At 54.4% G+C, this 14,009-nt stretch overlaps 3 protein-coding genes across 3 annotated transcripts; 1 reads left to right on the top strand and 2 right to left on the bottom strand.

Annotated features, from left to right (window-relative positions):
• Positions 1-633: 633 nt before the first annotated feature.
• Positions 634-7,715, top strand: P152DRAFT_455739 (beta subunit of fatty acid synthase). Its single transcript, XM_033678852.1, has 3 exons — positions 634-908; positions 960-6,190; positions 6,241-7,715. Exons 1-3 carry the CDS (start codon positions 895-897, stop codon positions 7,335-7,337), a joined length of 6,342 nt encoding a protein of 2,113 aa, XP_033536323.1. The 5' UTR covers positions 634-894; the 3' UTR covers positions 7,338-7,715.
• Positions 7,455-8,882, bottom strand: P152DRAFT_229716 (NAD(P)-binding protein). Its single transcript, XM_033674549.1, has 4 exons — positions 8,561-8,882; positions 8,421-8,498; positions 8,263-8,370; positions 7,455-8,209 (listed from the first exon to the last, which is right to left on the bottom strand). The coding sequence occupies exons 1-4, from the start codon at positions 8,669-8,671 to the stop codon at positions 7,736-7,738; spliced, it is 771 nt and encodes a 256-aa protein (XP_033536322.1). The 5' UTR covers positions 8,672-8,882; the 3' UTR covers positions 7,455-7,735.
• A 2,295-nt stretch (positions 8,883-11,177) lies between these two features.
• Positions 11,178-14,009, bottom strand: P152DRAFT_512062 (uncharacterized protein; the record flags this gene model as incomplete). The annotated part of the gene is made up of 4 exons (XM_033682734.1): positions 13,635-14,009; positions 13,229-13,581; positions 12,828-13,176; positions 11,178-12,746 (listed from the first exon to the last, which is right to left on the bottom strand). Exons 1-4 carry the CDS (start codon positions 13,716-13,718, stop codon positions 11,178-11,180), a joined length of 2,355 nt encoding a protein of 784 aa, XP_033536321.1. The 5' UTR covers positions 13,719-14,009.

Genomic DNA, 14,009 nt, shown 5'->3' with positions numbered 1-14,009 from the left:
GTTCTTTTAAAAACTTCTTATTGGCTCCCCACAGTCAGATTGCATGGGGCCCATGCAGATTGGCAGGGATCTTAAGTGCACTACGGGCTCTACGGCACTCTAAGGCAGCTAGGCATCAACCTTATTTGCCCCTTGTACGCAATCCTGCTTGGGATCGGTGGTTCAACAACTGGGGCGAGTCAAGAATCAGGATCACAGGAGGAGGACGCCACCAAAGAAATTGAATGGCCTAAGAGTGGGAAAAACCGGAATGGATTCTGAAGGATCCTCGTCTATTGGGAATTTGATAAGGAATTTATATGAACTGGAACACAATTGATTTGTTCCACGAGGAGGTTGAGGTTCAACAATAATGACCGATCGACCACAGCATCGGAATTCTGTTGATTCCCCAACAGGCAACGACCAACGTCCGCCAGGCGAGTCCAGATCCTTGATTCCTTGTTGCCTTGTGTCCTTGCCCCCTTGTCGCCTCCCTGTCCTTGCTCCTTCCCCCCCTGTCCCTGCACCTTCCTCCCGCAACGGAGTCAAATCGGCCTTCGACCCCCGGTCCGAAATTTATTCGCGTTCCTTTTCCACCTCCTCCTCAACCACATCCATCATCAATTCACCATTCGCCAACCCATCCCGATACTCCTACCCTTCACTCCTCTTTACGAAACGGAGCTGTCATCATCTCCAATCCTACTGTCTCCGTTTCTATTCCTCAATTCCTCCGCACTCTCCTTTTCATTCCTGTATACTAGTCAGGAGTTCCATACCCCAACCATTACCTCCGAGTACCTCCTCCTGAAGTACGACTCGGATATACGCTTTCTTCGGAGCATATCCATCCATCGGTGCTTTTGAAGAGTGTCGATTTCTCTTGGAATTGAGAGAGATCGGACTATACACATGTCCACCCCAATGTATGTGAATCTTCTCCTAACTTCAGGATCGCTTCAAACTAACTCCCCCAGTCGAGAGAGAAATCTCGACCTCAGGATCACCCCCTCCTCTCGCACCATGTACGGCTCCGGTCCTCAAACGGGCGTCGCAACCCCACGATCCCAAGCCTCCCTCCGTCCTCTCACCCTCTCCCACGGCTCGCTGGAATACCAATTCCTCATCCCAACCGCCTTCCACTACCACGCCACCGAGCTCAAAGATGCCTTCATCAAATCCCTCCCGGAGGCAACCGAAGAACTTGCCCTCGATGACGAGCCTTCATCCGAGGCCGAACTTGTTGCTCGATATCTCGGTCACATTGCCAACCATACCGAAGTCGCCGACGACCCGGACCCATACGAAGAGGTGCTGAAAGTCATCTTGAATGAATTTGAGCGTGGGTTCCTTCGAGGAAATGAGGTCCATGCGCTTGCCGCTTCATTACCCGGCATCGTCTCGAAGAAGAATATCGTCTGCCAATCGTACTACAAGGCTCGCGCCGTTGCAGAGCGTCCATTGAAGGGTCACGAGTCCGCGCTCTTCCGCGAGGCGGAGAACGGGAATGCGTTCCTTTACGCCGTGTTTGGCGGCCAAGGCAACATCGAGGAGTACTTCGACGAACTCCGAGAAGTCTACCAGACCTACGGTCCGTTCGTCGAGCAATTCGTAACCGATGCGGCCGCCTTGTTGCTACAGTTATCGAGAGACCCCAAGGCAGAGAAGCTCTACCCCAAAGGCCTCGATGTCATGCGATGGCTGCACAACCGAGACTCACAGCCAGATATCGAATACTTGGTGTCTGCGCCCGTGAGTCTGCCACTGATTGGGTTGACCCAGCTCTCTCATTACCTGGTAACCTGCCGAGTGATGGGGTCGCATCCCGGTCTCATCCGCGATCGTCTGCGTGGTGTAACCGGCCACTCACAAGGCATCGTCACTGCGGCTGCAATCGCCGCGTCGAGCGACTGGCCGTCGTTCGATAAGTACGCCATGAATGCGCTAAAGGCCCTCTTTTGGATCGGATCCCGCAGCCAGCAAGCATACCCTCGGACGTCCATCAACCCGAACTACCTCCAAGACTCGCTCGATCACGGCGAAGGTGCGCCGACTCCGATGCTGTCCATTCGTGACTTGTCACAAGCGCAAGTCCAATCACACATCGATGCGACGAATGAGCATCTTCCGAAAGACCAGCATGTTGGCATCTCTCTTGTCAACTCCGCCCGCAACGTGGTGGTGACTGGTCCTCCGATCTCATTGTACGGTCTGAACCAGCGTTTGCGCAAAGTGAAGGCTCCGACCGGCTTGGACCAGACTCGCATCCCCTTCACCGACCGCAAAGTCCGCTTCGTCAACCGTTTCCTTCCCATCACCGCCCCTTTCCACAGCCCACTCCTGTCGGAAGCCTACAAGCTCATCATCGACGACTTGAAGGACATCCAGATCCCAGCCGCCGACCTCGCCATCGCCACGTACAATACTCACACTGGCAAAGATCTCCGAGAAGAGGCTGGCAACGCCAACGTCGTGCCTGCTCTCGTTCGCATGATCACCACCGAGGCCGTCAACTGGGAGACGGCAACCGTCTTCCCCAAGGCAACCCATATCATCGACTTGGGTCCGGGCGGCATCTCCGGTCTTGGCGTCTTGACCAACCGCAACAAGGACGGCACTGGCGTCCGCGTCATCCTCGCCGGCACCATTGACGGGACCAACGCAGAAGTCGGCTACAAGCCCGAACTGTTCGACCGCGACTCCGAGCACGCGGTCAAGTATGCCCCTGACTGGGTCAAGGAACACGGTCCCCGCCTGATCAAGACGTCCGTTGGCCAGACGATCGTCGACACGAAGATGTCGCGACTCGTCGGTCTTCCACCCGTCATGGTCGCCGGTATGACGCCGTGCACTGTGCCATGGGATTTCGTCGCGGCGACGATGAACGCCGGCTACGAGATCGAGTTGGCCGGTGGTGGATACTACGACGAAAAGTCCATGACCGAAGCGATCCGCAAGATCGAAAGCGCCACCCCCGCCGGCCGCGGCATCACCGTCAACCTCATCTACGTCAATCCGCGCGCTATGAACTGGCAGATCCCTTTGATCGCCAAACTCCGCGCCGAGGGCGTCCCCATCGAAGGGCTCACCATCGGGGCCGGCGTTCCGAGCATCGAGGTGGCGAACGAATACATCGAGACCCTCGGCATCAAGCACATCGCCTTCAAGCCCGGCTCCAGCGAGGCGATCCAACAAGTCATCAACATCGCCAAAGCCAACCCCACCTTCCCTGTCCTCCTTCAATGGACCGGTGGCCGTGGTGGCGGGCATCACTCCTTCGAGGACTTCCACCAACCCATCCTCAGCATGTATTCCCGTATCCGCAAGTGCGAGAACCTCGTCCTCATCGCCGGCTCCGGCTTCGGTGGCGCTGAAGACACCTACCCCTACCTCACCGGCGCCTGGTCCGCGAACTACGGCTATCCTGCCATGCCGTTCGACGGCGTCCTCTTCGGCTCCCGCATGATGACCGCCAAGGAAGCGCACACCTCTAAGAACGCCAAGCAAGCCATCTGCGATGCCGAAGGCCTCGACGACGGCGAGTGGGAGAAGACGTACAAAGGCCCCGCCGGCGGCGTCATCACGGTGCGCTCAGAGATGGGCGAGCCGATCCACAAGCTGGCGACACGCGGCGTGCGGTTCTGGGCGGAGATGGATCAGAAAATCTTCGCGCTGGACCGGGCGAAACGGGTGCCGGAGCTGAAGAAGATGCGCGCGCACATCATCCGAAAGCTGAACGACGACTTCCAGAAGGTGTGGTTCGGGCGGAACGCGCGGGGGGAGAGCGTGGATTTGGAGGATATGACGTACGCCGAAGTAGTGCGCCGCATGGTGGAGTTGATGTTCGTGACGCATGAGAAGCGCTGGATCGATAAGAGTCTGGCGAAGCTGGCGGGGGATTTCATGCGGCGGGTCGAGGAGCGTTTTATCGTTGGCGCGGGGAAGTCGAGCATCGTGCAGAACTACGCGGAGCTCAACGACCCGTTCCCCGTCGTCGAGCGGCTGATCGCCGAGTATCCCGACGCGGAAACTCAGCTCATCAACGCGCAGGATGTGCAGCACTTCCTGATGCTGTGCATGCGGCGGGGGCAGAAGCCCGTGCCGTTCGTACCTGTCCTCGACGATAACTTCGAGTATTTCTTCAAGAAAGACAGCCTGTGGCAGTCGGAGGACCTCGAGGCGGTCGTCGGTCAAGATGTTGGACGGACGTGTATCCTTCAGGGACCGATGGCGGCGAGGTACAGCAAGGTCGTCGACGAGCCGGTCAAGGATATTCTGGATGGTGTGCATGACAACCATATCAAGATGCTCACCCGGGATTACTATCACGGCGACGCGTCTAAGATCCCCGTGATCGAATACTTCGGCAGCAAACTCCTCGGCGTGTCGGATGAGATCGACGTGGAAGGGCTAGACGTCACCGAGCTAGAGAACAAGCTCACCTACCGTCTGTCGGATGCGCCCAACGCAACGCTGCCAAATGTCGACGACTGGATGCAGCTACTTGCCGGCACCACGTACTCCTGGCGCCACGCATTCTTCACCGCCGACGTCTTCGTGCAAGGCCAACGTTTCCAAACCAACCCCATGCGCCGCATCTTTGCTCCCACCAAGGGCATGACCGTGGAAATTACCAACCCCAACACCCCGGCGACGACCGTCATCTCCATCTTCGAGCCCTACAACGGCGGCTCCAAGACCACGCAAACTGTCGACATCTCCATGACCTCGGCCAACGAGATCAAAGTCGACCTGATCGAGCACCGCACCGTCGAGAAGGCCCCCGTCCGCCTCCCCCTGCGCTTCACCTACCATCCGGAGACTGGCTACGCGCCGATCCGCGAGGTCATGCAGGCGCGCAACGACCGCATCAAGGAGTTCTACTACCGCGTGTGGTTCGGCGCCGACCCCTGCCCCTTCGAGACACCCGTCACCAGCAAGTTCGACGGCGGGCGCGCGGTCGTCACCACCGAGGCAATCAACGACTTCGTGCACGCGGTCGGCAACACGCAGGAGGCGTTCGTCGAGCGGCACGGAAAAGAAGTGTTCGCGCCAATGGACTTCGCGATCGTCGTGGGCTGGAAAGCCATCACGAAGCCGATCTTCCCGCGCGCGATCGACGGCGATCTGCTGAAGCTCGTGCACCTGAGCAACGGGTTCCGCATGATCCCCGGCGCGGAGCCGCTGAAGAAGGGCGACGTGCTGGATACTACGGCGCAGGTGAACGCGGTGATCAACCAGGACTCCGGGAAGATGGTCGAAGTGTGCGGGACGATCACGCGCGACGGGGAACCGGTGATGGAGGTGACGTCGCAGTTCCTGTATCGTGGAGTCTATACGGATTTCGAGAACACGTTCCAGCGGAAGACGGAGACGCCGATGAAGCTGACGCTCGCGACGAGCAAGGACATCGCGGTCCTTCGCAGCAAGGAATGGTTCCGCATGGAGCGCGATGACATCGATCTCCTCAACCAAACCCTCACCTTCCGCCTACAGAGCCTCGTCCGCTACCAGAATCAATCCGTCTTCTCCTCCGTGCAGACCCTCGGCGAAGTCCTCCTCGAGCTGCCCACGAAGGAAGTCATCCAGATCGCCTCCGTCGAGTACGAAGCCGGCGCCTCGCGTGGCAACCCCGTCCTCGACTACCTCACCCGCTCTGGCAGCGCCCTCGACCAGCCCGTGCACTTCGAGAACGCCATTCCCCTCAACCGCAAGACCCCGCTCGTACTCAAGGCGCCCGCCAGCAACGAGACCTACGCGCGCGTGTCGGGCGATTATAACCCGATCCACGTGTCCCGCGTGTTCGCGTCGTACGCGAACCTTCCCGGGACGATCACGCATGGGATGTACAGCAGCGCGGCAGTGCGCTCGCTCGTCGAGACGTGGGCGGCGGAGAACCACATTGGTCGCGTGCGAAGCTTCCACGCGAACCTGGTGGGGATGGTGTTGCCAGACGACCTGATCGACGTGAAGCTGACGCACGTGGGGATGGTGCGCGGGCGGAAGATCATCAAAGTGGAGGCGGCGAGCGCGGAAACAGAGGAGAAGGTGTTGTTGGGCGAGGCGGAAGTGGAGCAGCCAGTGAGTGCGTATGTGTTTACGGGGCAAGGGAGCCAGGAGCAGGGGATGGGGATGGATTTGTATGAGGCGAGTGAGGTGGCACGGGAGGTGTGGGATCGGGCGGATAAGCATTTTATGGATAATTATGGTATGTGACTGCATTGATTGCTTTGTCGGAATTTGCTAACCGTTTGGCAGGCTTCGCGATCACGAACATCGTCAAGAATAACCCGAAGGAACTCACGATTCATTTCGGTGGCCCGCGCGGAAAGGCAATTCGTCAGAACTACATGTCCATGACGTTCGAGACCGTCCAGGCCGATGGCACCGTCAAGACCGAGAAGATCTTCAAGGAGATCACCGAGGATACCACCTCGTACACCTACCGCTCTCCGAACGGGCTCTTGTCCGCCACGCAGTTCACTCAGCCGGCCTTGACCCTTATGGAGAAGGCCTCCTTCGAAGATATGCGTGCCAAGGGCCTCGTCCAACGCGATAGTTCGTTTGCCGGCCACTCTCTCGGCGAGTACTCCGCGCTCGCGGCGCTCGCCGAAGTCATGCCAATCGAGTCGCTCGTCTCCGTCGTCTTCTATCGCGGCCTCACCATGCAGGTCGCCGTAGAGCGGGACGCGGCCGGCCGCTCGAACTACAGCATGTGCGCCATCAACCCGTCGCGGATCAGCAAGACGTTCAACGAAGCGGCACTGCAATTCGTGGTCGAGAACATCGCGCAGAGCACTGGCTGGCTCCTCGAGATCGTCAACTACAACATCGCCAACATGCAATACGTCGCCGCCGGCGATCTCCGCGCCCTCGACTGCCTCACCAACGTCCTCAACTACCTCAAGCAGCAGCAGATCGACATCCAGTCCCTCACCCAGCAGCTCTCCCTCGACGACGTGCGCGACCATCTCCTCCAGATCATCACCGAGTGCGCCGCCACTACCCGCGCCAAAGCCGCCGCCGGTCCGCTCGATCTGCAGCGTGGCTTCGCCACCATCCCGCTCAAGGGCATCGATGTGCCGTTCCACAGCACTTTCCTGCGGTCGGGCGTCAAGCCGTTCCGCTCGTTCCTGCTGAAGAAAATCAACAAGACCAGCATCGATCCGAGCAAGCTGATCGGGAAATACATCCCGAACGTCACCGCGAAGCCGTTCGAGTTGACGAAGGAGTATTTCGAGGAGGTGTATAAGTTGACGAGCTCGCCGAAGATTGGGAATATTTTGGCGAATTGGGAGAAGTATCAGGGAGATGGCGTGGTGGACGGCGTGGGGAAGGCCGCGCCGGCGGCGTGAGGAGGGATGTTGTTGGATTTCGAGTGTCTAGATCGGGGGTGGCGTTCAGTTGGCTGGATCCGTGTTAGATCCTGTTTGTTTCAATACCTCATGTAGTTGTAATTATTGAGCGTCTTAGAATGGTCGTAGTACCGGCTCATGGCGTCTTTTCGACATTCAGGGGCTTGCTCTACGGAACTGTTATTGTGAAGTCATTGTTCGGGAGCGTGTTGCTAAGTAGAACAGCATAACCCCGTTGGTCTTTAGACTGCGCCTGTCTTGGATCGTTTCGCTGGGTGGTTTCGAGGTATTGTATTCTGAGAAGGTAAGAGACTAGTAGCCTAGCGAGTCAGGTCATGAAATTGGTAAGACAAGACTCCATACTGCATTTGCAACTAGCCATACAACAACATGAGTGCTTATTGATAAATCAACCCTCCATCAACCATAAGGTTCTGCCCCGTAATGAACGACGCTTGCGGACTCGCTAAAAACCCAATCGCAGCAGCCACCTCCTCCGTCTCCCCGCTCCTCTTGATATACTGCTCCCATCGAAACTTCTGCATCAACGGATGACCCTCCTCCGCAGCCAGATCCGTACCGATCGGTCCCGGTGATACCGTATTGACCGTGATCCCCTTCGGACCCAGCTCCTCCGCCCACGCAAGGCTAAGAGTCGCCAACGCTGCCTTGGAGCCGGAATAGAGCTGCAGGTACATGCTGCCGTTCTTAGAGAGGATGGAGCCGACGTTGACGATGCGGCCGCCAGGGGACGGGAGGTGGGGGATCGCGGCTTGGATGAGCAGCCAGGGTCCACGGACGTTGGTGAGAAAGTGGGCGTCAAAGTCTGATATAGGCGTCTGCTCGATTCCGGCGGAAGGTATACTGGTGCCCTACAGGCGAGTTCAGCTTAGAGGCCACTTGGGCAAGACTGAATGGAACACACCGCGTTGTTGACGATGATGTCGATCGTAGTAGTATCAAACGTCTTGAGCACCAGGTTGATTAAGGCTTCGCCATAACTTTCAGATGATTGGTTGGCTTGTATAGCAACCTGATATCGTGTCAATTATAAGCATAGGATTGGATTCGATGGGGACTTACAGCCTTGGCGCCTAGCTTTCTGATCCGGCTGGTTGTCTCCTCTGCGGCGGTGGCATTTTTATTGTAGGTTATGGCAACCTGTTCAGAAGTTAGTTGGTTATATGCAAGCAATGCTTCATTGATGGGAATATATATCTTACATCTGCACCATGCTCAGCCAAAAGGTACGCAACCGCGGCGCCAATGCCATTAGCTTTACTGGCACCAGTGACTAGCGCAAGCTTTCCAGCGAGGTATTGATCTTTTGCCATGGGAGATGATGGACTTTCCAATATTCTCAGAAGGACAAATGGTGTTCACAATAGATCTTGCAAGAGGAAGGAAGCATACGAGTTGATAATGCCTTTTTTACATCTTGGCTGATACAAAACTAACATCTTTATATACCGATGTTCCCACCTAGCTTTCATTTCGACTTAATTGGGAAATTCAACAAGCACAGAACGAAAGAACGACTGGATTTGAAAGCAAAGATGGCAAGAAATAGAAAGGCTATCTTTCATCCTTCCGATTCTAGAAAGCCGCAAATAGGGACTGGAAAACTACGGAAGCTACCTTAGGTCAATGACAAATCGTCCACACGCTGTTCTGAAAGCCTGTTCACTCGATCGGCAATACCTAAGGGAGGTTGTAGAGGCTATTCCTGCGGGTATTAAATGATTCAGTATGGGTTCTAAGATGCACGACGATGAAGATGTGAGTGGCAAAGACAATCATATTTCCGGCAAATGTGGCTGGGCACGGGGGGCTCACCCCGATCCAGCAAACATTCTGGGAACATAAAGTTTGTTTTCGGGTTGAGGCCAAGAGTCTTTCTCGTTTTTGTATCCTTATATCCGATCATCGGGCTTGTCGGTAATTAGTCAGTGAATGGAGAACAACTTCAGACCGCTTAGTCGTTTACACCAAGGGTTTACAACTGCAACCGTCGAATGCAACGTTTGTCATCCTAATACAACCCTGATCAACTCAAATCAAGCTTGATCAGGAGAGGGACGGCAACTGGATTCTGTTCGGAGGTTAATATCGGAACTTCGACTTCGTGACCACTGCTTACGAATCGTTACCCAAGGGCCAAGGCTTGGCCGCGAGACCGATGACCAGTAGCGTTTGCAAGGTGCAGCACAGAGTAATAGGGTTGAGCTGAAGGTTGCACTTCTCCAAGCCCATAGTACCGACAAATGGCGATGAATACAAAGAAGAATTCAATGAAGCAGGATAATGAATGAGGAGTAGAGTCAAATTGCCGAATACGGTAGATCAGAGTTTTCAGTTCGGTTGTTAACTTGCACGGTCCACTGATTTCCATCAGAACCAATTCCCGTCACAACCTCATCAAATACGTTAACGGAGCTCCTAGGAGCACGACGTGAGCTACGGCTCTTATTCGGAATATACAATCTAATATTCGCAAGAAAAATCCTCACGAACCCCCTCGCTCACAGCAAGTCATGGCGACAGAAGGTGGGAATCCCAGAACGAAGCCCCCCTTAAGGACTGGGAATGGTATTCCAATGGCCATGATAGGGAGCTGGTTAGGGCGGGTATCTCCCACCCTGACAGAATCAAACAATATGGAATCCGATGGTCTATGTTTGATGAGCTTCAGGACATCCTTATCCTAGACGATCCATGCGATGCCAACTCTACAGCCCGACCGTTTATGAACCAAGACGGCAGTTTCCACCCGATAGCAGCTACTTCGATGCATTATCCCCCGATCTCGTCCGTCAAAGTGGATATAGATCTCCTATACCAGTTGTACGAGTATATGCTGCCTAACTGCGACTGTGACTATAAAGACGAGAGCGGTAACGAGCTTCCCTGCGAGTGCGGAGGCCGGTACAATTCCCCCGCACCGCTCATAGTGACTGGTAACCCTAAAGGCGGTTTGCGTGACCGTTGGCGATTATATCCTTGCGGTCCATCCGTACATAAAAGCCTTGAAGGACGAGATCTTCCGAGCAGAGAGCGTGCTGTCTAATCACTCGGAACCACTCCCTCCAGATACTCGATTCTATAAACATGCCCCATTAGGCCGGGGATGGTTTTGTATCTTTAGAGACGAAGGGCCCGAATCGGTCCTAAAGATATGGGAAGATCAAGCAGAAATAGCCTCTCATCTCAGCAGGAGACCGCCTAAAGAGAGACTAACACGTAGAACACCCAGTCCCGGATTCGGCTCGCTGGGCATGCCGCCGCCGCTTTAATCGACACTGCCCGCCTCTCCGACTCTACTTCTTCAATAGTTCCGTTACGAATACGTCATTTTTGTGGGCAGAGAGTGGGAAGCTGCCATGAAGAATAAGGTTCGTTGAATTTTGAATGCGAGCGTCCGAGGAAGGGAAGGGGAGGTTGGTGCGAATGAGAGCCTGGAATGTCATACGAATCGAGCGGGTTATGTTTTCAGAACCTTTGTAGAGATTGGGATTTCAGCTTCGGTTTAGGTACTATATCGCACTTAGAGGAACCTCTGCTAAGGAGAACCGTCTCGTCCGATGATATACTGTTCCGCTATTAGATCCTAAGTGATACATCCCCGCCAATATCCAAATGTATGTAAACTGTTTGTAGTTCTATGTTCCGGCACAAGACAAGTACCGCCGGTACAGAGTTTAATAGAAACCGTTTCGCCCCGGCTCTTTGGAAATCCTCACAGAAAATCAAATGAAAACTGCTGGACGCCTTGATTATTCTATCTACCTCTTCTTTGAGAGACTTCAGCACGGATGGTGCGATCGACATCCCCTAGTGAAACTACCCTAAGTTGTACCCCGTTGGATCAAGCCTCCACTTCAAGCAGTTATTCTCAACAACTCCGCCCTGTTTGTGCTTCGTCCCGTCGCAGTCACAACTGTCCACCGCAACCTCGAGATACTTTCGACAGTCAATAACATCGTACACCCACTGACAGCCTGACTTAACCTCGACTGAGAAAGTGACGACGACATCGAAAATGTCGTTCCCGCTAAAACCCATGAGAATGTTTTCCTCAACGAATTTGCCCTCGGGAAGAATGCCATAACCGAGGAATCGATCACAGAAGTACGCTATGCCGTCAATCAGAGCAGACCTTCTCGTCCACTGCCCCCGATTGTAACAATTTACAGTGTTTGTAGATGGATTCGGCGTGTTTGGCGGAGGTACAGTAGGGCCCCCCGAGCCCGGGTCTTCGGGAACCGGTGTAAAGCCCTCGTTATCTGGATCTTCATCCTCGTTTCTATTTGGATCACTCGGGTTGCCAGTCGGCGGCCTCCCTGAAAGCTTCTTAACTGGTTTGAGTGTCGGTTCCAGACCCGGTGGTTGCACTTGACCCGGATCGACCTTACCAGGGCAACCATTTGCGGGGAATGCACATGGCCGCACAATAGGTCCCGAAGGACCAATGGAAATCCTAATCGGTGGCGGCCATGGTCCTGGGGCCGGCGGAGGGTGAGGCGGAGGTCCTGGCGGGGCGGGACGGGGAGGTACAGGAGGGTTTGTAATAGTCGTTACATGCCCAGAGAGAATTGTGGTCACTGGTGGCCATGTCGTGGTTGCGCTCAATATTGGCGTGATGATCGGGAAGATAATTGGTGGGAATCCCGTTCCACTGCTCGATGAAGAGGGTTGATTACCCACAACGACCGTTTCAAGCTGCCATTCACTGATCGTAATCGGAGGTACTGTAAGCACCGTTGTCAGTTGACCTTCAGTCCATGTAATGCGGGGATAGTCGACTGTGCTCGTCACTTTGGTCCACGGAGGTAACACGAGAGTGCAGGGTGGGTAGCAGCTGGCCGTAGGATTTGGATCATCCCAGATCGCGGGGTCGATCCATAAGATTGCATCATCTCCCGTATCGTCATCTTCTCCTTCTCGTAATGGTTGTCCCGGAGGGATGATAAATGGAGAAGAGAACACCGTCCCTTTTGGAATCGTAAGTTCCCTTGGTAGTGGAGACCCTGCAGTGGCTGTGCTCCCGTCTGTAGCAACGAATGGCTGGTTTGGCACGAATCCTGCCGGTAGGATAATATCGAGTGGGATCGGAATATTCGCTGGCAATTCAATGGGGTTCCCGATACTGCCTCCATCGCCACAGCATGTAGAAGTGATAAGGCGGAAGAAACTGCAACGCTGACAGGTATTAGAACCTGGACCTTGCGGTATGTTCTGGTTTCCATCGTATGAAAGACTGATAACGTCTGTTGATACCCCGGAGTCAACGGTTAAAGTAGCGCCAGCAGGGACTGTCGTATGAGGAAGTGGAATAACCGTAGCCATATCCGGCGACCGATAGGGATTGGCCGCGCCACCCCCGCCTGTCTCAGGGTCAAAGTCGATAGACTAGATCATGATTCCACCAAGGCAACGATCATTTGCGAACTGCTCCTTTAGTATAAAGGTATCCACGTCATCGTAGCCGACCCAACTATCACCGTCGTAAGTGAAGTATTTGACCATTGCTGTTTCATTTAAGGTCGGCGTGATACTACCTTGCGATGCTGAAAGAATCGACTGGATTTCGCGGTTTGATAAGACGCCGGGAAAGTTAGTGCAAGATCCAGGGCTGCCACCGAGGCCAGGCTGGAAGGGGCAACCCATGGTACCACAGGAAGGATCCGAAAGCTTATACGACTGACCGTAGTAAGCAATGCCCATAACTATCTTGCTAGGGTCAACGCCATCGAACCAGAGGGGCTTCATGTTTCTATCCATCTCAGTGATATCGGTCTGTGGACAGACTTTAGAACCCAAAGTCTCTACATCAGTATCCCTAAAGGTGTAGTTAGCATAGAGCCGAATTAAAATGTAGTAGTAGGACGTACCAAGGGCCGTGCAAGTCGTAGGCCATAAACCCCATAAAATCGACGTAACCCTGCATTTCGGCTGGCTTAAAGCCTCGAAGATACCAGTAGTCTGGTGCAAGGGTAAGGCTAAGGCCAAACCTCCCAGCAAAGGCTGTTTTCATCTCCTTCACTAAAAGGACCAGGTTATCCGCATCAGCCGGTTGTCCGCCACGGTCGTTATCTGAGGGATATTCCCAGTCAAGATCCGCGCCTTGGAAGCCATAAGTCTCCATAAATGTGATAACAGACGTAATAAAGGCAGCCCGGTTCGCTGCAGAGGATACCATATCGCTGAACGCAGTATGTGTTGAGCCTGGATCATTGAATGACCACTAAACATTTGTTAGCGGTATAATTTTAGAGAGAATAAATCTGATATCCTTACTCCTCCAACTGCAACCCAAGTCTGCAGGCCATTCCGATTCAAAGCAGTAAACTGACCATAAAGAGGAATATCGTCCTGATGCATAGGCAACAGCTGGAAAGTAGTTGGATGAAAGAAGACGAAAGCGAAGAAAAGATGGGTGAGACCTCGCGTATTAATTTGGTGAGGATAGACCTTATCACAAGCCCTCTCCCGAGTATTCCAGCCTTGATAGTAGGCGATACGCCGACCGCCTGAAGCAGTTCCTGAGTCTTTCCCGCAGGTAGGAGAGGGCTAGAGGTCCTTATATAAATGACAACACCGTATTCCCGAACGCCGTTGTTATTACGCCAGGAACACACCAGATTGTCAAGCCAGAACGGCCGATTCGAACGG

This window comes from Eremomyces bilateralis (genome assembly GCF_010015585.1).
Source record: "Eremomyces bilateralis CBS 781.70 unplaced genomic scaffold P152scaffold_4, whole genome shotgun sequence".
Taxonomy (NCBI): domain Eukaryota; kingdom Fungi; phylum Ascomycota; class Dothideomycetes; order Eremomycetales; family Eremomycetaceae; genus Eremomyces; species Eremomyces bilateralis.
Note: the sequence above shows the minus strand (reverse complement) of the source record. Positions and strands in the feature narration are given on the sequence as shown.

Excerpts from the sequence above, each read along its gene's own strand:
- P152DRAFT_455739 (XM_033678852.1), top strand. Across the intron at positions 6,191-6,240 it reads GCATTTTATGGATAATTATG|GCTTCGCGATCACGAACATC; the intron begins GTATGTGACTGC and ends ACCGTTTGGCAG.
- P152DRAFT_229716 (XM_033674549.1), bottom strand. The coding sequence starts at position 8,671 with ATGGCAAAAGATCAATACCTCGCTGGAAAGCTTGCGCTAGTCACTGGT. Across the intron at positions 8,499-8,560 it reads TGGCTGAGCATGGTGCAGAT|GTTGCCATAACCTACAATAA; the intron begins GTAAGATATATA and ends ACTTCTGAACAG. Across the intron at positions 8,371-8,420 it reads GAAAGCTAGGCGCCAAGGCT|GTTGCTATACAAGCCAACCA; the intron begins GTAAGTCCCCAT and ends ACACGATATCAG.